The sequence below is a fragment of the Echiichthys vipera genome (genome assembly GCF_963691815.1).
Source record: "Echiichthys vipera genome assembly, chromosome: 3".
Classification (NCBI taxonomy): Eukaryota; Metazoa; Chordata; class Actinopteri; order Perciformes; family Trachinidae; genus Echiichthys; species Echiichthys vipera.
In genome coordinates, this window is record NC_139828.1 from 24,005,519 (window position 1) to 24,029,630 (window position 24,112).

General features: G+C 43.3%; 1 protein-coding gene across 2 annotated transcripts in view; it reads left to right on the forward strand.

The window, feature by feature from the left end:
* The window catches only part of plpp3 (phospholipid phosphatase 3), a 31,603-nt gene extending 9,449 nt beyond the window's left edge, over positions 1-22,154 (forward strand). The window contains exons 2-7 of one of the 2 annotated variants that reach the window (XM_083940652.1): positions 5,713-5,867; positions 8,884-8,976; positions 10,113-10,300; positions 10,414-10,471; positions 14,125-14,301; positions 19,870-22,154. In XM_083940652.1, the coding sequence (XP_083796778.1) occupies positions 5,713-5,867; positions 8,884-8,976; positions 10,113-10,300; positions 10,414-10,471; positions 14,125-14,301; positions 19,870-19,998 (800 nt within the window). In that variant the 3' untranslated portion in view covers positions 19,999-22,154. Of the gene's footprint in view, positions 1-5,712; positions 5,868-6,255; positions 6,414-8,883; positions 8,977-10,112; positions 10,301-10,413; positions 10,472-14,124; positions 14,302-19,869 lie in introns of both variants that reach the window. The other variant, XM_083940651.1, reaches the window with a different exon arrangement.
* Positions 22,155-24,112: the final 1,958 nt, after the last annotated feature.

Sequence of the window (24,112 nt, forward strand, 5' to 3'; positions counted from 1 at the left end):
TCCAACCTTTCAACTTTTTCTTCCCCCCTGCTCACCTGCCCTGTTTTGGCAGAACAATGTCCAACAACAAGTGGACCGGGCACTGAGCCACTCAATCTCTCTGATCCCTTACTCTTATCGAATACACTCAAACAGCACACACGCTGTCACTGTTCACACACACAATGCTATTACACTGTGACTTGTTGCTGGAAGAGGGCCTTTATCCAAATGAATAGACCGGAGGGCTCTGCTAATGCAAGTCAGTGAACAAAGACACTCTCTCTGTCTCTTCTTCTTACCAACACAGAGAGTCACACACATATCAAATTACCACCAATGGGTCTTTTAGCGACGCACGTTATGTTGCAGGCTGTGTGTGGATGTGGAGCTTGAATTGATAGAAGTATGCCAAAAGTTTCCTCAAGAGACTGGGATTGGCCTTAAATAGACAAATGAAGGTAATGGATCTGTACACATCAGCAAGGTTTCTCTGTCATAACAAAAAAACAAGCACAAACACACAGATCAGGTTGTTTTATTGTCTCTAGCGAGAGAATGTGTTATGCAAAGGGATTAAAAGACGGGAAAACATTTTTGTATACATCTTGTGTTTGGTTTACAGTAGTACGTCACAAATAGGGCTGCAACTAATGTCAGAAAATAGTACACATGCCCTCCACAAGTATTATTAAGTATATATGTTTTGTAATTGTTCGTCTTCCAGTCACCAACCCAAAGATATAAACTTAACAACTTTGTACAAACTGAGAAAAGAAGTAAGTTTTTAGATCAGAGAATCTCTGGAAACAGAAAATGTCTGTGATTTTTCTAAATGATGAGTCTATTATCAAGTTTGTTTACAATACATCTTACACAAATCAATCAAAGTACTTTTTCGAAAAATCTTCTATTTCATTTAACAAAAAAACCCACAGTTTTCTTAACAAGCCGTTCTACAAGAATTATGTCTAAATTCTCATGCATCTAACCAGATATTCTATGCCAGGTTTAAAAGAAAACAAACAAAAAAAACAACAATACGCACCAAAAAACACTGAGGTTTGATAAACAGCCATACTGTCAGGTCTGAGCTGAGCCACTAATTCTCTAACTGCTATCTGAATATTTGCAGTGAAGTGAGAAAAATCAAAGAGGAAAAGAAGACAAAAGTATGATTGATTGACTGGCCAGTCTACAGAGTCAAGCCCCCCCCCAGCCTCCGCCCTCTCTAACCTTTCCCTGAATTCTTGCTCAGGACGGGTCACATGGTGTGCTTGAGAGACAGGAGGAGGAAATCCTCCATTAGAGCAGGCCACAATACCTCTTCCTCTGCCCAGCTCCGCCTCCCATTCACCTCACACTGACTGCTGACACTCCAGCTCGCTCACCGTAATCACAATATCATTCTAATTCTGCTCCTGAAAGCCACGAAAGCCCATTAAAATGTCAATAGAGAGCCAGAAAGGGGAGAGTCATGGGAGAACAGGGAGCTTTGCCTTGATAATCTCAGCAGACACGCAGGTGTTGCTCTACAGGGACATTAGTGCCATGTCAAGGTGAATTAACCTTTTGACTGCCACAGAGCATTAGCTGCCTTAAGAATAGCTATTGTGTCCTGTTCTGGCATGTACAGTCAGTCTTAATATGAGAGAAAATAATAGATTGCTGATCCTAACCCTGCAGGACACAGGAACTTTGGACTTAATATTAATGAGTACCGCTGAAATGCATGAAAATGCAAACCCTAACAAGTTCTAACTGTGTAATGACCTGAAAAGAAACACATTTCTTCCTTTATGTATGTGAGAAATGTACAAATCAGATCTCATTAGACCTGCTAATCTAAGAGCTAACTAGCTATACCAAATTTAACTCCAAAGCCAATCAAACGGGCGCCGGCTAGATAATCTCTGTCACAAACAAATGCATGCACACGCACGCACACTTGCATAGCATGCTACATATAGAAAGTTAAATGCTCAAACATGCATACCATACACACACGCAAACATACTTTTGTGCCATGATTTCTAGCATGCAGTGGTGCGTGAACATGTGAGTGGATTTACGGGTGGAAAATACATACAGCGGCATGCACACACACACACACACTTACACACACACAAGGCCCCGTCATGACCTCTGGTTATAAACACTGATTCATGCAGCCAAATAAATACGTCTCTCTCTCTCTTCTTTTACACACATTCTCTCTCTGTCTCTCTGTCTCTGTCTCTCTCTCTCTCTCTCTCTCTCTCTGACCTGTAGAAGGTAGTCTTTAGTGGCCTGCAGCAGTTTCCTCAGACTCAAAGAGAGAAATGCATGACAAAATCTGATAAAACAAATAGAACTGTTCCCCAAACTCGCCAAGCCACCCACTTTGGATGTTTTTTTTCTTCCTGCTGCATTCTCCAAACTTTTTATCTCAATCTCTCCCACTCGCTTTCACCTTCTCTCCATAGAGTTTTTTTTTAGGCTTCAATTATTCTCAGACGTGTGTTAGTGCCATTTAAAAGCAGTTGAGGGGCTTGATAGCTCTAGGGCTCATTGGCTCTAAAAGTGAACACACAGCTTTCATTACCACTGTGTCAGTAGAAGTAAAGAAGAACAGGTGCTTCCCCTTCTTTAGCGAGGCTTTGAGAATCTCAGGCATGACCTCATGATAGCGCTTGTAAAATAGTTGTTTTTTAATTCACTGACGCACCACAGGCTTTTGCCAACAGCCCAGCCGACCTCTTTCTTTTTCTTCCCTTTCTGTTTTTATCTCTCTCTCCTCTGACACTCCCCCTCCTCTCTCTTCCTCTCTCTCTGGGTCAGCGGGCCCTGTGAAGGTCACCGGCTCTTTATCCCATTACCATTAAAGAGGTCATATTTCTTCCCACCGCTGCTTGCAGATGAGATGGTCTGCAGTGAGTTTTAGCTTGTGCTGAGAGGTTCATGGACTGATTGTGGTATGCCCACATACCAGGCTGTTTTCAGGGAGATGTCATTGGGGTTGGGCAGCACAAAACAGCTTGGCACCTCAAGGCTGGGCGGCATGCAGACAGAGTGGCTTTCATTAATTCTCAATAGATAGTGTTGAGGTGCTCAATCGCTCTCACTTTCCTCTTTCTGTCACTCAGCTGGTTAGCTCCTGAGTTTCCCATGGTGTTCTCCTTCGGTTTAGTCGTTAAGCACCAGTTTGCATGTGTGTGTGTGTGTGTGTGTGTGTGTGTGTGTGTGTGTGTGTGTTTGTTTATGTGTGAGTGGGTTCCCCATGTCTGCTAAGCCCATGACCTCTTTTCACTTCTCCTCATTAGCATGTGAATCCCCCCTCCACAAGTAGACCAGAGTGGAGGGACGGAGAAAGAGAGGGTAGGAGAAGTAGGAGAAAATGGAAAAGCAGAGCAAAGACTGGCATGAGTGAAAGCATGATCCAACTTTAAAAAAAATTGTTTTACCCAGATGAGTGTTTACCCAACAGAACTCATTTTGTACATGGACTTAACACACTGTTTGAGGTATAAACTGTGCCCAAGTTCACAGGGACATAATACATTATTATAATCTAAGCACAGAGAATCTGTTTGCTCTTACTGCCCCCCACTCTTTACCCTCTTTCATGTGTCCACCTTTACCACAGCCACAAAAAAACAAATCACACTTCCGTTGTTTAATTTGTTCTAGTAGAGACTAATTGCAATTACTAGACATATATGTTATCTCTTTTGTTTAAAGTTGAGATCAAGACATTATATGTTAATTGTTTATGAAGTAAAATTTTGTTTCAGACTTCAGACCCAAATATGCTCTGGGTCAATTTGACCTAAGGGATACCAGAGGGTCACAAAAGTGAAGCACATACAAGGGATCAGGCTAAAAGACGGAAACAGAAACGCATGTTGCCCCTGTTTCTCTGTGTGAACAGGCTCACCCAAAGCTAACCCTGCCTGTTGTGTGGACAGTGTGGTTCCTAGACACAGCCAGAGCCTGGCCCAGCCCTGTGTTGGCCCACCAGCAGCCTGTCCAGCCCTGGTGTTTGTGCAGGTGTCTGCCTCAGTGACCATCCCGTCTGCTGCCCTCTGCGAACCACTGGAGAAAGAGACAGCTTGCTTTGAATCTACTGAAACAACAACAATAGAAAAAAGTGTATTTTAAGTATTTTATTGGCTTGTAGCTGTTTTTGAAGACATTGTAAATCATTAGTTGACAAAATTTCAAGATCCATTTAGAAGTTGTTCTGGAGCTTTAGATCATACTGTAGTTTAAGGACTCCTAGACCATGTAGAAAGTTGAGTTTTAAAGTTGACGTCAGTGCTTTTAAAGGTATGACCAAAAACCACCACCACTTTTATTAATGCAAAAGCAAGGATGAAATGAAGACAAACAGCATTTTTTTCCCTATTTTGCCATATTAGTGTGGACTTATTGACACCTGAGACAACACTTTCTGCTTTCAAAGAGGAACAGATGTCACAGTGTGGATGTTAAGCAGCCCATGAGAGCTTTGAGTATGTGTCCACAAGAATGCATAAGAAAGTGTGTGTTGAGGTCTTGCGAATGGTTACTGGTGACCGCTGTGTTTTTCACGACAGACCAGTAACACGATCTCCCTCTCCCATCACTGTTGAGAAATTGGCTGCGGTTCTCAGCCGCATTAGGAACATTCACAAGTAGATTTCTGACTATGACCCAAATGTCAAAAATCCCTGTGATGTGAGCTCACCGCATGAACCACTTGTGGGAGAAATTTCTGTGCAGTCTGATGTTGAATGTATATGTTGGTGTGTCTGTGTATGAGTCTTCAGGACGCCTTTGTGTCTTGAGCTCCCTCTATTTATGAGCTACTACATTCGTACATATACACACGCCAAGCATGCTCTCATGCGAAAAAATGTTCCAGAGTTGGGTGGGCTTAGTTATGTTTTTCTTGGTATTCGCACATTTTAAAATCCCTAAAGGAAAGCCCCAGCCAGAGTTTACACGCCTGTATTAGTAGTATTTTGATTTGGAGATTTTATTTTCCCTTCATCAGAATAGAAGAAGGGAATAGATGGCCATGTAATAAGCAGGATAATGAAGAGCCAATGGGTCATTATTACGGATTAAATACCTGCATCCCTTATCCCACATCTAATTTTTATATACATACAAAACCGGGAATTTGTTACGATGCTATAGCGGTTTTTCTGTTTTCTTTGCTAAGCTAAGCTAACTGGTTGCTGACAGTAGCTTCATAGAAATGGTTTCTATCAAAAATAACATCTCAACACTCAACCTAGAATGGCACTCGCTTCCCCTGCAATTCGTAAATATACATTTCTAACAATGTATTGACACAGTACCTGTGTTGGTGGGTTTCTTTTATCTCCAATAATGGACCCCTACCCCTGAATGTCAGTGTATGTTTGCTCTGTCTGGGGGGGCTGGGGGTCTAATGCTAAAGAATAAACCTCAATTCTCTATACCCTGTTGTCACACTGTCAACAGGAGCAGCAGGAAGGGGTTTGCTGAGTAAACAGCCTGGTTTATGTTAGCATGAGCTCACAACACACACACACACACACACACACCTGTGACTGACTGTTAAAGTGTGTCTTTAATGTGATATTCTTTCTTCAGCTCACAGGTAAGTGGAGTTAGCTGTATGCTGCAGTGTGATTCCCTGTATTAGTATGTCTGCGAGTCAGCCTGTGTGTGTGCGTGGGTTCATACATCCATTCATGTGCGTGTGTGTGTGTGTACGTGTAGCTATGCTGCCCAGCCTGGTTCTGCACCGTACATCTGTTCGTCCATACCAGAGGGGTCTTTACTGCAGTGACTCCAGCCTGAGATACCCCTACAAGAGGAGCACCGTCCCCTCCTCAGTGCTCACTTCTGTTGGCTTGACACTGCCCGCGGTGTCCGTAAGTCCCCAACACATAGAGCACTCGGTGTTAGGGGAGGCAGAAATGGGGATGGTTGATGGTCCGTGATGGTAGCTGTGAAGGAGTGTCAAAGCTAAGTTTCAGAAAACTTGATGTACTCCTCAGTCATAGTCTGTCATTTATGGTGTAAGTTGCATCTGAAATGCATCACTCCTTCACTGTAAGCTGATCATACGTGACACCATTTAGCCCCACCCACTTCTGCCATATCCCGCAATCCCCTGGTGCCAGCGTGCTCCTTGTGCTCCCCCTGTTCTCCTCTGTATATGTCTGTGTCACTGACCTGGTGCTTTTATGCTTTCTTTCTTCTCTCCCTCTACCTGTCTTTCTCTCTCCTTGCTCCTCTCTTTCCTTGTGTCTTTTGTAGCTAGCCTGCCTTTCCTGATCATTGAGACTAGCACCATAAAGCCGTACCAGCGCGGGTTTTACTGTTCGGACGAGTCCATCCGCTTCCCCCGAAAAGAGGGAGACACCATTAGCGATGCCGTGCTTTGTGGTGTTGGCATTCTTATTGCCATCTTCTCTGTAAGTCGACCTTTACACCTCCCTTTGTTTGCTGCTTTTACTCCAATTTAAAGTCACCTTTTTTTAACTCTTATACCTTAGTCCGATAGATTAGTCTCACTAACATAGCCCCTTGATCAAAAAGTTTGAGTGATTTCTTATCATGCAGCGTTTTCTAAAATAATCCAGTCTTTTGCTATAAATGTGCTCTCTATGTCCCACCCTTTCATTCTTTAATGTTTTTCTTCGTCATACTTCATCCGTATCAACTTTAAGTCATTTAAGCCATTTGTGATGGCCTGTTTTCATCACTATACTAAATGAGTGGCAACAGGCCCCCCAAGAGACAGTTTTGTGTGTGCTGCTGACGCATGCATGAGATTTTACAAGCTCCTGGTCCATTCTCATACCTCCCACTTGTATCACTGCGCCCTGACTCCATGCCCCCTGTGCCCTGCACATTACTTCGGGTGAATGTGTCAGTGCTCTCTCCCATGCCCGCACTGCTTCGCTGATAGCCTGAGGCATCTCACCAGTTAGCAAAGGCATGAAGTCTTCATTCCCATGATTTGACTCCTGCTCCAGAGAAGGAAAGGCTCCAGTGTAGTACCAGCAGATTAGAAGGGGGGTCAGGGTTAGTGGAAACATGTTATAATGACATGTGGTGCGGTATGTATGTCAATTAGTGCCACGTGGTTAGGCAGGCTAGATGATCTTTACAGCCCCCAGACTCTGTGGCACAGACCCCTTCCAAGTTCCCAGACTGAGACGTTGCTTCGCAGCCATCTCCTCTCCCCATCAGCTTGGTGGGCCCACACACACGCACATGCACACGCACACGCACACGCACACGCACACGCACATGCACATGCACATGCACATGCAAACACTGTACCAGCTCAGCTCTTCTGCTTATTGGAACCAGGAGACTATGTTAGTTAGCTCCCTCACATGTTCACGTGTGGGCAAAGCTGGTGTGTCTCACACAGCTGTGCTTCATTAGTGGCGTCTACTGCCATGCTGACAACTTTGCGTTTAACACACACATGCACACACGCTCACTCACGCAGACACACACACATATATGCACACATTTACACGCACTGGTAGCAGATTCCAGTTAGGCCTCTTGTTTATCTTCGCTGCATGGGAAATCCCGGCAGTCCTGCTGGTCAGACATATCTGTGTCTGACAGGCTGCGTTTTGACAGTGAGAAAGTTAGTTAACTACAGTGAGATAGAGTTCAATAAGCATACTCATTGACGACCCAAATAAACCCATCAAGCATCCATTGAGCCCTCTGCTCTGATCAGAGAGGCCTGCCATATCCATGACAGGCCCTGTCTGCACTTAGACAACCAGACACACAGCAATAAACCAAGAGAGGGAGATAGCGAAGGGGAGGAGAGGTTTGAATGCAAATGCTGACAACCCAAATAAACTTCTCTGTCCTGTATTAGCCTCCTGTGGTCCTAATCTTAAGCTTAGATCAAAACAATTCATTGACAATAGCAAACATACTAATGCACCACCATGTTTGTTTCTTCTGGCTGTGAGCCTGCTGGCTGACCACCCAATATGCAGGATAGGTGTGTTTATCAGGCCTAACAATACACAAACAATATGTATCGGTATTAAATTGATAGGATGTCTGGGAACTACTCAGCCTGCAGATGTGCACACAGTGAAAGTAATTTGCATTCACAGCCCTCTCAGTGTCTGCTGACTCAGAGATGGGCAGGTAAATATTTTCTGAGATTGGGCCGAAGAATGAAGCTTTGTGTGGAAAGAGGAAGGAAAGGAAGATGTGGTCAGTGGTGGAGAGCAGCCTGTCCATCAGTCAGTTACCCCAGGTGGTACAGATGTGATTGACATATCTGTGCCTCGAGGGTTGGCTTGGTGTAAGCCCCCTCAGTGCAGATGAGGTCTTTCCATGGGCCCCAACACTACTTAAAACCGTCTGGCTGGAATACCACAGGATTCAGGGTTAGCCCACTCAACTTAAGCCTTAAAGCAGACCATTGCCCTGATAGAAATCCTCCTTCTATCAAAGGCAGGTGAGTCAGACTGAGATATTGACACAGGCTGGATCATTTCTTTTCATGTTTTTCTTTTCCCTGGCCTTCACCGTCTCATTATCCTTCATATCTCGCATAAAACGGCCTATCATATCATTACTTCATTGATAACCTCACATCACATCAAAACTGCCTGAGGGAAAGGCAGGCCATGCTCATTCTATATGTTTATCTTTGTGTGTATCTCAACCATTCTGTCTCTCCTGTCTGCCCTTTACACATACATCACAAACTGTGACTTGGAATTAAATTAGATTTCCTGCATGATACACACTCAAACATTGTATATTTTACTGCATGGTTATCTCCATCTAAAGCTACTATAGGGTTCAGCAGCGTCACAGAGCTAGAATGTGTCTTATATTTGTGATCGGTGTCGCCTTTTTATCTCAAAAAGCAATCCTTTCTTTTAGATTGTGATTGGAGAATGCTTCAGAATTCACCAACTACATGAGGGAACCAAGTCTTTCGTCGGGAATCCTTATGTCGCAGCCCTCTACAAGCAGGTCAGCTCGCCATAACTGTGTGCTTTCATACATAATTGACTCTTCATTAAACCTCTCCCCTGAACATAAATTGTCCAATAGCTTTGTAATGTATGTATCATACAGTATATTTATGTCATAGCTTAGCAACCTTACTTTAGTATGGCAGGCTGTGAGGCTTTTGACTACTTATGTTGAATCCATGTGAACAGGACTGTCAAAACAGGGATACTAAAGAGTTTGGATGAGGATATTGTTACTTTTTTTTAATCTCATCAAATTAAAAGAAGAATGGATTAAACAGTGTGTTTGTCTGCTCATTTAGTGTGCCAATATTAGCATGTTCAGCTAACTAGCTTACTGTCAGGAGTGTAGCTCTATGTTCCCAGGGTCCTATGTTTGCCAGCTTATTATCCTCTTGATATGACACATTAATGAAACCTTTCAAAGGGTCTTATGTTCTCAGCGATGCATGTTTCTCTAGTTCAGATGTTGAAATCACCCACCTGCAGCCTAAAGCCTACTAAAATACTTCTTGAAACCTACACCCTCAGATTTGTGGGCCCGATAGTTTTCTTTTCTTTTGGTGTTGACATTGATATCTCCACAGTACCTTAATGGATTTTCACCATTCAATCTGCATTTGTCCGTTTGTTCATTTGTTTGCAATTTGAACTGTCATGGTAGCCCTTACCAATCTCCTACAATTTTAGTTTATATCAAGAACATAGGACTCTGGTGTAGTCTAACGTTAAAAAGTCTGTCCATGATGTATCCTACTGGATTTGGGAGACAGCGTTACATTCGCACATCAGTCCTAAAAGCCTTTTCTCTTGTAATGTTTAAAGTGAAACATAACAAAAAATCTCACCCTTGTCCAACTATGCAATCTAAACAGCTTTATGTTGGAACGAAATGATAAATTGTTCTTACATTTCTTTTAATAATTTGTACAACACTAGGACTATCTAGCTCTGTACTGCAATACAAGAGCAATGCTGTTAATTTATTATTTGCAACCGATTTGTGAAGCTATTGTTAGCTTAATTAGCTTGCTAGTAACAGCAGGTGAAATATGTGCAACAGATGTCAGTTCTGCCACAAAAATGATGGTTTTATGGTATTATGTCTAATCATTACTGTGTGTGAACTTGCAGATGGGTGTGTTCCTCTTTGGATGTGCCGTCAGTCAGTCATTTACAGACATTGCCAAGGTGTCAGTGGGCCGTATGAGGCCCCACTTCTTAGATGTGTGTAAACCAGATTTCTCCACCATCGACTGTTCACTGGGATACATCACTAACTATACCTGCACTGGCGAAGAGAGCGATGTACAGGAGGCCAGGTTTGTTTAGACACCATACACACACAATATAAAGAAAATACATACACAGTATAAAAACACTCTTACACACACTTGTGTTGAAAAACTGACTGAAAATAATATTTATTCCACAGGAAATCCTTCTTCTCAGGACATGCCTCTTTTTCAATGTTTACCATGCTCTACCTGGCTGTAAGTAATAAACTTTCTTGAATATATAAGACACACACAGACATTCATTCATGCAAGCACATACATGCAAAGAGCCATAGAAACAATGGTTTACAGATTGTTGGGAGGCATGGAATAAAGGCAGTGTTGTGATTAAGGGATTTACTGACTGAAGGAAAAACATTGTTCTTATTTATTTCTCCTCCCCCTCTGCTCTATGAAAAGTTTTTTTCACCATTTTACTCCTCCTAGAGATGGATGGATGCACTCCACCTGTTTTCTTCAGAACAGCTGCGCGTGCACTTCCTGTCCTCTCCCATTTGCGTCAATATCTCTCCCTCATTCCACCTGTTGTGGGTGTTGGGTAGGGTTTAGCACCCTTGAGGCATTTCATTCTTCAAACAGTCTAATTACACACACAGACAATTGCCAGCTTATAACTCCCCAGTCATCTCCTCCCACTCCTGCACCTCTGAAGAGGGGAGAAGAGAGTCAATATTTTGGGTCTGGCTGGCCCGAGCTTGGTTACGAGGTGGTCTCGGTTCTCACGGTGGGCTGACAGTTGAAGTTCTGGTGTGTTGTTGTGTATTGTCATGCAACGAGAGCTTGATGTGGGTATTTCCCAGCCTCTGTGTGAACCTTCTGCTGCACTACGGTCAGACCAAGGAAAAGCGATGAATAAAAAGCAGGGGAAAAAGCAGAGAAGGGATGGACATGTGATGCATCCAGGCCACAAAGTGACACACTAGTCAGAGACCAGTGTTCCAGCTGCGGCGAGCTCAGGACCACAGCCAGAGGAGGCTGGTGGAACAGAGAGCGAGAAGGGAGGAGGTACAATTTGTAGTTGATGTTTTTTGGAATACTAAACCATCCCTGAAACAAAGCCCATAGTGGTGGCATTCCTTGTGGGAAAAGGAATCTGAGGCATTTTTTGTTTTTGTCAGCTGATGTGACGTCACGTTTTCACTCACAGAACCTCCCACTCTCCTGATGTCTTGTGTTTCGCATGTGTCCACATGAGCAGAAGCTACTAAATCTTGAGTCAAATAAATAGAACCTGAGGATGGATAATGACTGCGACTTCAATTGCTATCGGAGGATGCCTGACATAGTCAATAACAGTACATGCAGAGATGATGACAGCCAGTCTTCCGGATAAATAGTATGTTTATTGTGAGTCTATGGGGAGCGTGGTAGTGATCTTCTCATCTGGCTCTCAATTAGAATACAAATAGGTGTTTCTTAAAATGTCAAATTATTCCTTTTAGATCACAAATGATTCATCATTATGTTACTAGATCATTTTCTGTTAATCAGATAATGGATACTCAATGAATTGACAATTCATTTCTACACTAAATAAACAATGGTTCTCAGCCCTTGTTGTACCTGGTGAAAGTGTCATTTCCAGTGTGGCTCTCACCTCGCTATTTTTCCCACCAACCCCCCAGTCATTGCTAATTGTCTCTCTTTGATTTTCAAGCACTTCATTTCCTGCCAAGCAAGTCTTAAGTGCTGTGTCTGTGACTGATGTGGTTTTGAGCTGAGACTTCTAACGCAACCTTCTGAGATGGCACACAGATAACTGGCACAGACGACACGGCAAGCTGCACAGCTACACCGCAGCCACAGAGGACAAGCGTGTGTGCATTCACTGGGCTATCTTTTGTTTGGTCTATGTTGTACACATGCGATTCCAGTAGCAAAGAGCTGTGTTTGTCTGCAGAGGCTACTGTCACCGAGGAAGATATAGCATGTAGTCGGTTGCATAAAAGACAATATGTGTGTTTGTGATAAAAAGGGGTCTTAACCACAGCTATGCTTTCTTCTCACAGCATGGTGTGAACCATAGGAGAGGATGGGGATGGGCTGGTGTGTAAAACAAGCTCATTTTTTCTCACTTTGTTGTGTGTGTTTTCTTTTATTGAACACTGAGTCAGAGTGAAAAAGACAGAAGGAGAAGATCTCAATGGAATGAGCTGGATTCCTTTAAAAAACCACCAGACTTTGTGTCGCTCTTGTCTCCATCTGTCATGGGAATCTGCTCGGACTCCTTTTGTTGGTGTGTTTTATTGTTGTTTTCCTCAGATCTAGCTATTTAAGACACACAACAAATTTATGGGAGGACAGCCAGGGTCAGAAATGCAAATACCCTGAGTCTATTTAAGTCTGAGTTGGATTTATAGAGGAGACTAAATCCATTTTTAGCTTTTAGAAGGTCATCAACCCTCCGAATCGCTTATCATGACCTAATGTGTGCACACTTCTGCTGAATCAGGGTCCAACCCTGATTGGACTGGCTTATTTGGGTTTACTCACTGCCCTTCAGTCAGATAGGTTGTTGATTGGCAGGGTCACTATAACTCTTTATTTTGTCTAAGCGCTGACTCTTTCTTCTAAAACCTCCAACAAAGATTAAAACTGAGAGGTTTAGGATGTTGTCTGAAGGTTTTTTTTTCCCGATGTTGATTTCGTAGCCGCAGGACGTCAGACAAAACTACTTATCAGTAGTCCTCGACCGCTACCTGGGAACCACAGTGGAGGAAGCCTGAAATCTAAACATCCCTGCCAGGGAGGAGAGAACAAGACTGGAAGGAATGGGAGGGATCGCTTCCTCTGCTTCCTTAAGGAGAAGAACAATGATAGAGTGTCGTAGAGGAAGTGCGAGAGAGCTTTATGTCCACACCTACAGGGCTCGTAGTGGATGGGGGTTGCTGCGGCTGCCTGTAGGTATTGTTAGCCTCACTGATTATAAGACACAAGTCTGGAGGTGTGGGCTGGGTAGACCTTGGCTGAGACCATCCCTCCCAGGGCCCTCTGTTTCTGGGTGTGAGAGACAGGAAGTTGAGGGTACGAGTGGTGCAGAAACACAGGATGTCTGAGGGACCTGGGCTGACCTCACCACTGTGCGTGGATGTGGATAAAAAGACAGAAGGACCATGCGTGTCTTTGCATTTGTATGAGTGACTGAAAGTGGCCTTGGTTCCTGTTTTGGCTCTTCTCAGTCTTTATCATGACCCAGGAGATGGTTTTTGGCTACGGGCAGAGTCGGCGGCATCCGCTTTGTCTTCTATTTACTCTAATAGAGGGTAGGGAGTTCATCCCAACAAAGTGCTGAAACGTTCATGGTAGAGTATGTATACGTGTGTGTGTGTGTGTGTGTGTGTGTGTGTGTGTGTATTTCAGTGGCTCTCTGTGGCCGTGCTGTTTTTACAGCTGGGATGTTGAACCATGAATCAGTCATGTCCGGGTCTCAGGCAGTCGAGTGTGTGTGTGTGTGTGTGTGTGTGTGTGTGTGTGTGTCTGTCTGTCTGTCTGTCTGTCTGTCTCTGTGTCTGTGTGTATGTTGTAGAAGAGATTATGTGTTTCTTTGCGGCTCTGGCCAGCCTTCCCACTTTGATTCAGTCTAGACCTCTCAGACAGTAATAAAAATATATGTGAACACACAAACACACGCTGCAGGTGTACAGCGGTGTGTGTGTGTGTGTGAGGGTTCAGGTAATTCCTGGCGAAGAGAGGAATGGCAGCCACATTGGTCTACATCTTTTACACTCTCAGAGGATTCTTCGTTAAAGGGTTCATAATTTGTCAGAGCATTTATAACAACAACTGTGCACATAAGTAATTCTGCTGTATGGAGAAAATACATAACATCCTCTCTTCTGTCTTCCCAGTTCTATCTCCAGTCCAGGTTTTCATGGCGCGGCGCTCGTCTCCTTCGCCCGCTGCTCCAGTTCACCCTGTTGATGATGGCCTTTTACACCGGCCTCTCACGCGTCTCAGACCACAAGCACCACCCGACTGATGTCCTGGCAGGCTTTGTGCAGGGAGCCCTGGTGGCCTACTGCATAGTGAGTGCACACATGACACAAAACACATAAGTGCATTAATATACTTAATAGTTTTTCTTTAATTGGCCGGGTATGCTACAGACGGACCAGCCTTCAAATAAAGTTTGCCTCCACATGACTCCGTCTTTTCACTTTTTCTCCTCTCTGCCTTTTCTTTAAAAGAGAAATGGAGCGAGCAGTGAAGTGAGGAGAATCTGTTTCCCTTTAATGAATAACACATTGCTTGGAGTCAGGCCCTAGTTCAGGAGTGTGTGCGTGCTTGTTGGTGTGTCTGTGTGTCAGTGTGAATTCATGCTCTGCAAACTTCTTCACTACTCCTGTGACATATCGTTACAGCAGTTGCCAGATGATTTTCGTAACCCTCATCATTACACCAAGCTAGACGAAGCCAAGGAAAATTGAATTTGGGTCGAGAGGAAAATGGAGGGAGTGTAAAGAGAGAGAGAGAGAGAGAGAGAGAGAGAGAGAGAGAGAGAGAGAGAGGATTAGCCTTTGAAACAGGAATGAGGCTGTTAATTATTTTGGGTTTTTTATTTGGCGGCTCTGGTTCTATCAGCACAGCAGGGCCCTGCTAAACTCTGCTGCCTCCGGGAAATGTATGGAAAGACACACTTGCACTCACACACACACACACACACACACACACACACACACACACACACACACACACACACACACAACCCTTACCTTTCTACGCGATCCAAATCATGAACGTGGAAAGGATTAGATTCATAAAATTTAGCAAGACCTTAGTAGTGGCGCCTAGGCAGATCTTGGCACAGCTACAATGTACATGTGCGTGCACACACACACACGCACACACACACACACACACACACAAACACACTTACACACAAGCCAGAATTATCGAGGGATCCGAAATGAACCACCGGCAGAAATCAGTGAGTAACAATTAGACTGTAACGCTCTGGCAAAATCAGCGCTCCTCCAGCTGGGTGAGGCTCCTGGACGACATCAACTTTGATGAGGAGTAAAAAAAGAATGTTTTCAGAAATGCGCTCAACGCATGAGCTTGACCTGTGAATGGACAGATCTGGCAGGAGGAGCGAAGGGAGGGAAGAGACAGGAGAGAGGAGCCTTGTCTACATTTTGGCTCGAGATGAGCGTGGGTTTAATCCAACTCAGCTATTCCACAACCCTCAGAGAGACAGCTTAACACACACACACACACACAGACACACTGTTCACATCCACATGCTTACACACCACATATATATGTATATATAAATATATATTTGTACGCACACGCACTGATTTTTAAACCCCTGCCGATCGAGGCGGTGAGGTTAGTTTTACAATCCTTGACGCCCGTTCTGATTTGCCCAGTCTTAGTAGAAACACACATCTGTGAATACTTTAGCTCGGCTGTTTCAGCCTCTCAATAAGCAGTGGAGCAGAAAGGACCTGACAGGAGATGAGTGGAGGCAGCAGAGAGGAGGTATGGAGCCTGTGGGTCTCAGAAAAGCCAGCAGAAAGTCCTAAATCAAAGTGTGAACATCTTGGATCATAGATCATAGATCTTAAGTTCACAAGTGTGCAGTCATTATTCTTCAAAATGTAAATATTGAAATGTAAGGAAAAAAAGCATGCGTTCACCCACAAATCATGTCAGAGCGAATATGTTTCACCGCTCTGGGAGGTTTAGAACACTTTAACAATCTTTTAAATGTCTCTGCTTCAATTCACCATGTTCCTCAATGATAGCTGCTTATATGTATGACTTTAGCCGTTTTGTAGACTGTTCTGGGTTGCTGAAGTGACATAAACCAGCCTGTCCTTAGTCCTCACTCCCCACCCATTGCAGACTACTTTGCAGGGAGGAGAGCATTTCTACTTTCCTACACTGTGATAAGTGTGTGGGGATGGCACATTCATTTGTAAGTTATACTAATTTAATGGCTGACAATGTAATTCACAGTTAAAAATGTCAGTTGCTAGTGCTGCATTGACTCGTGTTCGACCAATAAGTGATCTACACTTCCAATCACCATACACTTACATCGCTCAAGTGTGTCTCTTGTGCTGGGAGAGTAGCCCGTCTACTCTGAAATAGCAGCCCAGTTCACACACAATTAAGAGACTAGTTTCTTAGAACTCTTAGAACTATGAAAATGTTCTTCTGCTTCAAAAATGCCTTTTGTTATTGTCCGTAGCCAATCTTTCTCATAAGATGTTCTATGAAACAGAAAGTTTATTTTTAAGAGCCCCATGGCAGCCTGGGTAGTGTGGTCTGAATGAATCTATGCGGCGCATTCATGTAGCGAGCAGTCTCCAAACACTCACAGCGAACTTGTTTTGATACTAGAGAATACATTGGGCGAATAGCTGGATCTGCACGTCAGTCCCAAGTGTGATTCCGAACAATTGTTCTTAATATCACAAGATGAGCTATACGGCCTTGTGGAAAAGTGTCTTCCTTTCCAAATACATTTTAGTAATTGAGTGTAGAGGATTGTATTCCGTAACTCAAGCAATTAAGTTACGGAATACAATCCTCTACACTCGATTACTAAAATGTACAGTTATTCCAGATTTCTTTTGGCTATGGTTCCCTTTTTACTCCCAGTGCTCCCTGTTGAGTGCCAGTAAATGAGCAATACAAAGCTGGGGCAAGAATGAACAAATTTATACGTAGTGACGTGTTCGACTGTGGCTTCATTGTAAGCTTAGTGCTGCCCTTTGTCTGTCCTCACATTAGTGATGGTGTCTGTGTCGGATACCTGAAGTTTTTTTGAAGATGATGTAAATGAATATAGGATTTGAGTCAAATCCTCCAGACTATGTCTGCGGTGTTGTGATCCAAGGTATCAAGAAACCACAGGAACAGGAAGTGGTCCGTCTGTCCTACCTGGCACATCCTTTTAGACACAGTGACCCACTTTTCAACACGTGTCATAATAAAGGTCAAGAGTCCCGAACCCAGCAGGAAGCAGCTGTCAGAGAGAAGGCTGGAGCAGCATGTACAGTGAGGTTCATTGTCACAGTGGGGGGAGTTGGGTCAGGCATTAAGGGAAGAGGGGGCAAGAGGATGCTATCACTCTGATTCAAACATACAAGGACATGCTGCAGATACTCAGTGTCTCAAATATTAAAGCAGCGTTTGTGCGGTCAGTGAACTTGTGTAGAAGCAAGAACCTCAAGTGCCTAAATTTATAATTCTATGTACCACTCCTCCAGTTAACACAGGGTTGTTGTTTTTTTAACCGTATGCACATATACAATACGACAGTGGTAGCATGTGATATTTTGTCGGAAATGTCTCGATACAAAGTCACATCCTCTGACCTCAATTGGCATAAATGCATTCACCGATGTATTGCGTGGTAAGGCTGCAATATATTCATAGTTGGTTTCATGTGCGTGTCAACAAATTCACAGTTTTATCCTTTGACAGTAGAAGGGCGTCGAGTGAGTAATGTGGTGGTTTTCACAGTTCCTGCAAGTTGGTGCACTCACTTCCTGTGTGACTCAGCTTCTTTATGTGTCAGACTACACATTTTAATAGTAGACGCACAATTAGACACACACACACTGTATATACGTACATGCCTTTAAAGGTTCTGCTGTTTTTTTCCCCTGTATTAGAAGCCTCACTGCTGAGTTGGCATCCCTCAGCACAAAAGGTTTTTGGCTGAGAGGCTTTGTGCGTGTTTGTGTATACATCACGCACAGGAAGCAATGAGGTCGTGATAATCCTTACACCATCCTCCACCCACTCGTTCTGGGGGCGATAGGTTGGAGGTCGGGTGACGCACCAAAAAAGGCCTGTTGTGATTGGACACCAAGCATCCTGATGGGAAACAAGCCTAGAATGTTTCCCATGTAGGGCTCGGGTGATCCTCAGAGATATCAATCGTCGCATCATATCCCTCTACGCCCCCCTAATTATAGAATATATAATATACCATTCAACTGAAGACACTGCGCAAACTAATGACTGTACAGACAAAGAGCCCTTTTAAAACTCTGAAAGCAGCTGTGTGTTATGGAGGGATCTATATACGCGTGATGTCACCCATCAGCCAAAGGTTACCAGTGAAGGTCACCTTATGGTGAGTAAATGTCAAGCTATAATAGAAGACAATGTCTTTGTGATTAGCTCACCACTCAGGATGAGACCGTCTTTGTTATATAAATATGTATGTCGACCACGGCCACCAGTGTATGTTTCCCCGTATGAGAGCACCATGTATTTGAATGGCAGCTTCCCCCCTCTCCGCCCTCCCTCCCTGCTCCCTGGCGCAGCCCCTCTGCTCGCCTTCAACTGGCAGCGTGGAAGGAAAAGCTGCCACGCCTGCCAACTATGTGTGCGCGTGTATTTGTGTGTGTTAGTCCACAACTGAAGCCGTGGCCGCTTATGGCTGACCCCAGTCCCCTTGTAAGTGGAAACGGTAATCCACTCTTACAGTGGACAGTAGTTTCCATGGTCCCACTTCCTGTCCACTCCTGCCCATTTTCCCGTTTGACATATGATGTCATCAGGGTCTCAGGAAGAGATTTCCTTTCTGCCCTTGTTTTGCTTCTCACATCCTTCGTTTGCCTCCAGTGGTTGGCAGATCGACCTCAGAGTTGATGTAAAAGGGAAATTTACCCGTGGTATAATCTAATAGAGGATTAGTTTGGGTTCACTACATTTGCTTTACAGTTCATGGTGAGCTGTACTAAAATCACCTCCTTCAGCCAGATTACTCAGAGTTGCTATTTGGGATTGCACAAAGGGAGGTGATCACGGCATTGTGAAGTAATGCAACATTCCCTTTTACACTTCTCGCCAGCTCCCAGCTCTCCTGCAGACATGAGAACACGTGGGTGCATATTCACATTAGCCCTGTTCAGACCTGTTTTTATCCAGGCTGTTTTCAGTTCCAGCTAAGAGGTGCAATTCACCACAGTTTTGTCAGACTTAACGTGTGCAATTACATTTGACTTTTTTTCTCGCGACGAATGTGTGATTGCTGCTAATCAGAGAGAAAAACCATGTTTGAGCCCAGCCTTCTAGCTAAGAAGACACATATGCTAGTTATTTGGTAACTTTGCTTTGGGCGTTATCAACAGGCAAAAGGCAAATCAACTGAGATAGGTTTAACATGCTCTATTCAAATAACATGAGAACTTGTCTGTCCTGCAGTGTGGTTCATTTGCATTTAAACCGGAATCTGGAAACACACGTCTAAATAAACTGCTCCCTCCATATTTGCTTTCAACATTCAGATTCGGTCTTTATTTAGTTACGAAACATTTGGTCCTCTTTTCCGGCCTTGTTTAGATGGTAACCCAGGATTTGTGAAGCTGATATGATATGGTTAAGGTCAGGCAATGATGTCGAATGGTTAAAGTTACATGGTCAGGTTTAGGGTTAGACAATGATTTTGTATGATGAATTGAGATTAGAGTTGATCATCGGGCAGCGAGTCCTGCAAGAGTTTTCTCAAATCGAGGTCTACCATCTCGACAAGATTCTTTCTTTCCACTGACTCTTCATGTCTTCTGTGTTTTGTTATCCCCTTTCGGTGTCCTCATCTTGCTCTCCCCCTGTGTGTCCACCAGGTGTTCTACGTGTCAGACCTGTTTAAGCCCAGGGTGAAGCCAGTCACGCCCCCACCCTCCCCCATTAAGAAGGAGCTGCTCCCTTCGTCCGACATCATTGAGAGGAACAACCACCACAACATGGTGTGAGAGAGGCCGCGACTTCTTCCTGTGACCGAGGAGCAAATCACAGCGCTGCTCACCTCCCATCGGACAGTAGAATGTAGCGACGAGAGACTGTAGTTGCTTCTCAAATGGCACTCTCCTCCCTTTCACAGAGCCCAGCAGAGGCACTTTGGACTAGGGTGTCAGATTTGAGATTTGCACAGCAGAGTCCACTCTCACTATCCAGACTTATTCTTTACCATTATGTTAACTACTAATCTACATTTGAGCCCATCGTTTTGAGCACAAACAGAAAAGAATTGGAAGACTAAAAGTCAAAATTAATTAAGAAATTGATGACTTGACAGGCAGAGCTGAGGGTGGAGGTTTGAAGTAAGTGTAACCACATAAAGGGAAAACACTTGTGAAGAAAAAATGATGAAGAAAATACGCAAAAAGCAGAAAAAGACAAACCCCCTGCCTAGGAGAGAGGGATGCTTCCTCTCTGAACTCTCTGTGGCCTTGGAACGCTGTAGAACAACTTCCTTAGCTATGGGAAGGATATTACTGCAATAACTAGCAGCATAGAAATATTAACAGTATAGAAAATATAACTTATAGCACTGTTTTTAAGTTCATTGTCCATTATCACCACTTGCTGCCTGAGACGTCTAACTGAAAGAAAACTTGATGATGCTGACACTCTACGGACAGAAATATTGACTCCTAGAAGCTGAGCCTGGTGAGCCTCCATACTCATGATAAAGCATGATAAAGTTAGCATAGCATGGCTTCAATAACAGTAATCCTGTGCCAGTAGGCCATTGTAAGGATCATAAACTGATCCCTTGTAGGCTCTTATAACAGGTTCAAGAGTCTTTCCTCTTGTCTGATGAGCATTTAACTGTGTCTTTAGCAGTAGAAAGTGAAGCCCTCCAACCTCTTATACCTCTGTCTCCAGATCAGCACGTCAAGCTTTTTCTAGTGGACTCTCAGAGCAGCCCAAACCCGGGATGTTGCATTTCTTGAGGGTTAGATGTAGTGAAGGGGGATATATTTCTGTGGAAGGAGGGAGGCAGATCTCCCAGCCTCCCAGCACCTGAAAAAGAGGCGTGGCTGTGCCATGCCACTTCCTGGTGTTGGGGTCATCTGTTTGGCTTCCTTAACAGGAAGGGGATGGGTGGACAGAGTGAAGGGGTGCGGGCTGTCACCATGGAAAGAGGGTGATGAATTACAGCTAAGCTGGCACATTATTTTGGGATGATTTAGGCTCTTTCTGCTGGCAGGGAGGGGCTCTCACCCACCCAATCACTCATTGGCAATGGATGTTTGTCTCTCAGTGTGTGTGTGTGTGTGTACATGTGTGTAAGTGTGTGGGTTCTGTAAACTCCTGTGCTTGTGTGGGTACGCTTGTGCTTGTACATGTACATCTTGTGTATGGGTGTGTGTGCGTGCGTTTGTGTGTGTACATATGTATGAGCGCTGTGAAAAGGAACTCCCTCTTGATGAACTAAGTGTGTCGAAGAGACACACACACTGTCAGCTGTGCCAAGTGTGTGTGCGTATGTGTGTGTGTGTGCCACTGTGTCAGAGCGAGAGAGCAGGTGAATGTTATAAAAACTGTGGATCTGATATTTTTATTCTCTGCTAAAAAGCATCTTTAACCGTGTATGTTTATGGCTGTCCTGGATAATCACTAACAGTTGTACAGATACAGAAGCCCTTTTTATTTACAGCTGACTCCGATAAATCCTCCTCCAACAACACACTCCGCCATGTTGCACATCTTTCTCATCGTATAGTCCGTCCTATCATTTCACAAAGCTGTTTTCACTCTCTTTTTATAAATATATAAATAATGTATAGATCACTAAAGTTAACTCTGTAAGATATTGTTTCTTAACGTGTTTAGATATATCCACTATGATTACAGACCTGTGTTCTTTACAAAATGCTGCTTAAAAAGCATCAATTGACAGATTTTTGTATCTAGATAACTAAACAATTGTAGATTGTAAAAGTTACGTTTGTAATATGCATTCAAAAAAAATACACCCACAATTGTATTAAAATTCAATATTAGTATTTTTGTATTGTCTCGTTTTTTTGTACAAAGACATAGTTGCAATGCTGTTTTTTCTGCTAAATGTACTTAGCTCTAATACATGTGCTTTTAAATAAAAAGCTCATTATGAACACAACTTTGGTTTGTCTTCACTTTTGATCTTACACTTTGAACACATGCTGAAGATGTTAGTTTTGTGTCGATGGGGTTTTGCTGTAAATGACCAGTGGATGAATGCATTTACTTCAGTACTGTACTTACTTACACATGTTATGTTCTTTACAAAATACATCAATAATATTAAAACAATATATGATAATTATGCATAATGAGTACATTTTGTTGATGACTGCCTTTTTCTTAAGATTGTACTGCAGGAGGATTTATACATTGTGGTGTTGCTACTAGTTACATAAATAAGATTGAGTCATAAATTCTTCCACCTACTTAAAATATTGCCAATTAATATTGGAGCTGCAAAAGAAAACATTTTTGGCCTTAGTTCCTTTTTTGAAAAAATACCACGTTAAATATGCACACATGACAGTCACAGGCCAAGATGTGTGTGTGATTTCAAACTCTGGCCGACAGACTAGAGGAGCTGGCGGTGTGTGTGTGTGTGTGTGTGTGTGTGTGTGTGTGTTTAAAACCTGTGAACTTAAAAAGCTACAATTCTATACAGAACTGTAACAAAATTAACAAGTACTTTCAATCTTTTTATGAGAAGTTTTAATGCAAGTGTGACATGAAGAAGAATGACAGAAATAAAGAATTAAAGGGAAAGAAAGAAAGAAGTCAAACAGGAGCTGTGAGGCAGTGAACGACTGGTACTTACCATGTGAGCTCAATGAGTGATCACTTAGGTCAATCATTTGCCTGATGTTATCATTATAATGGCAAGCATGTTTCCCCTCAGTGTCCTGTAAAGTGCCGTCTTTTATCGACAGTGACAGTACAGCTGGTCTGAGGTCAGGTGTAAAAAATAAAGAAAATGGAGATTTACAGAGCCTCTGAACAGCTGGTAGGCCTGGGGTCACCCATGCATGGCTGTAATAGTGAAGGGCCTGCTGCTGAGGCAGAGAGAGGCCCATGTTGTGGTCTTGTTTGGCAGCAGCGGAGCAGAGCAGAGCTGGCACAGGGCCGTCACAGCGAGGCCAAGCATTACATAGTACGGTACCTCTCTGAGTGCTGGGTGTGTATCCTTCATCATTACATACTGCACAGCACATCCACTTGGAGGATGTTTCCTTCATCTAAGTGTCCAAACTTGTGTAAAGAAAAAGCTAGTGCCTGTTGGCATGTAGGAACCTCTGTGATGTGACATTTTAAGACAAGTTGTATGGATTACGTCCTCCTCTGTGGCCTCAGAAATTCCTCCATCCTTGTTCCTATAAAAGTCTTTCGAAAACCCTTTGGACAAACTCAAAACTTCATGGTGGTCACATTAAAAACGAGAGTGTTCTCCGCCAGTTTACATTTGACACAGATTTCACCAGACAACAATGACATAACAAATTAGGCAAATATTAGAATATGCATCATATTTGAGAAATACAGCTAATTAAAGTACATTTTTGATACACTAAGTAAACAAAAAGTCATTTGACAGCTGGTTAGTGTCAGCAGGCAGTTAACCCTGTTCTGCTCAACTAGACTTTGTTAGAGATTCCAGTATAATTGCTGTGGAAAAGTTTCCCTTTCTGAGAAGAAGCCTGACAGATTGATAACATATGTGTCCACATGCCATATACTGAATGACTGAAAAAGGACATTATATTATACGAGGGTGAATATTACACTTTGAGCGTCTGAAAAAGGTATGTCACAAGCAAGAATACAGAAGACAGAATTGGCAAGTTGGAAAAAGTAATTTTAGTTTATATTTAACTTAACACAGTAGCTCAGAGTCAGCATGTGTAAAAGTGGTTAGAGTGGCTCTCAGCTGACTAACTGACTTCTCTTCTCGCCATGAAGTGGTTGTAGTCAAGAATCCCAGAGTGAAATGGTCCACTGGCACACATGATATAAAAAGCATCACGGCATAACAAGAGTGCTACTGTAGGTGGCTAGTGTGTGTGTGTGTGTGTGTGTGTG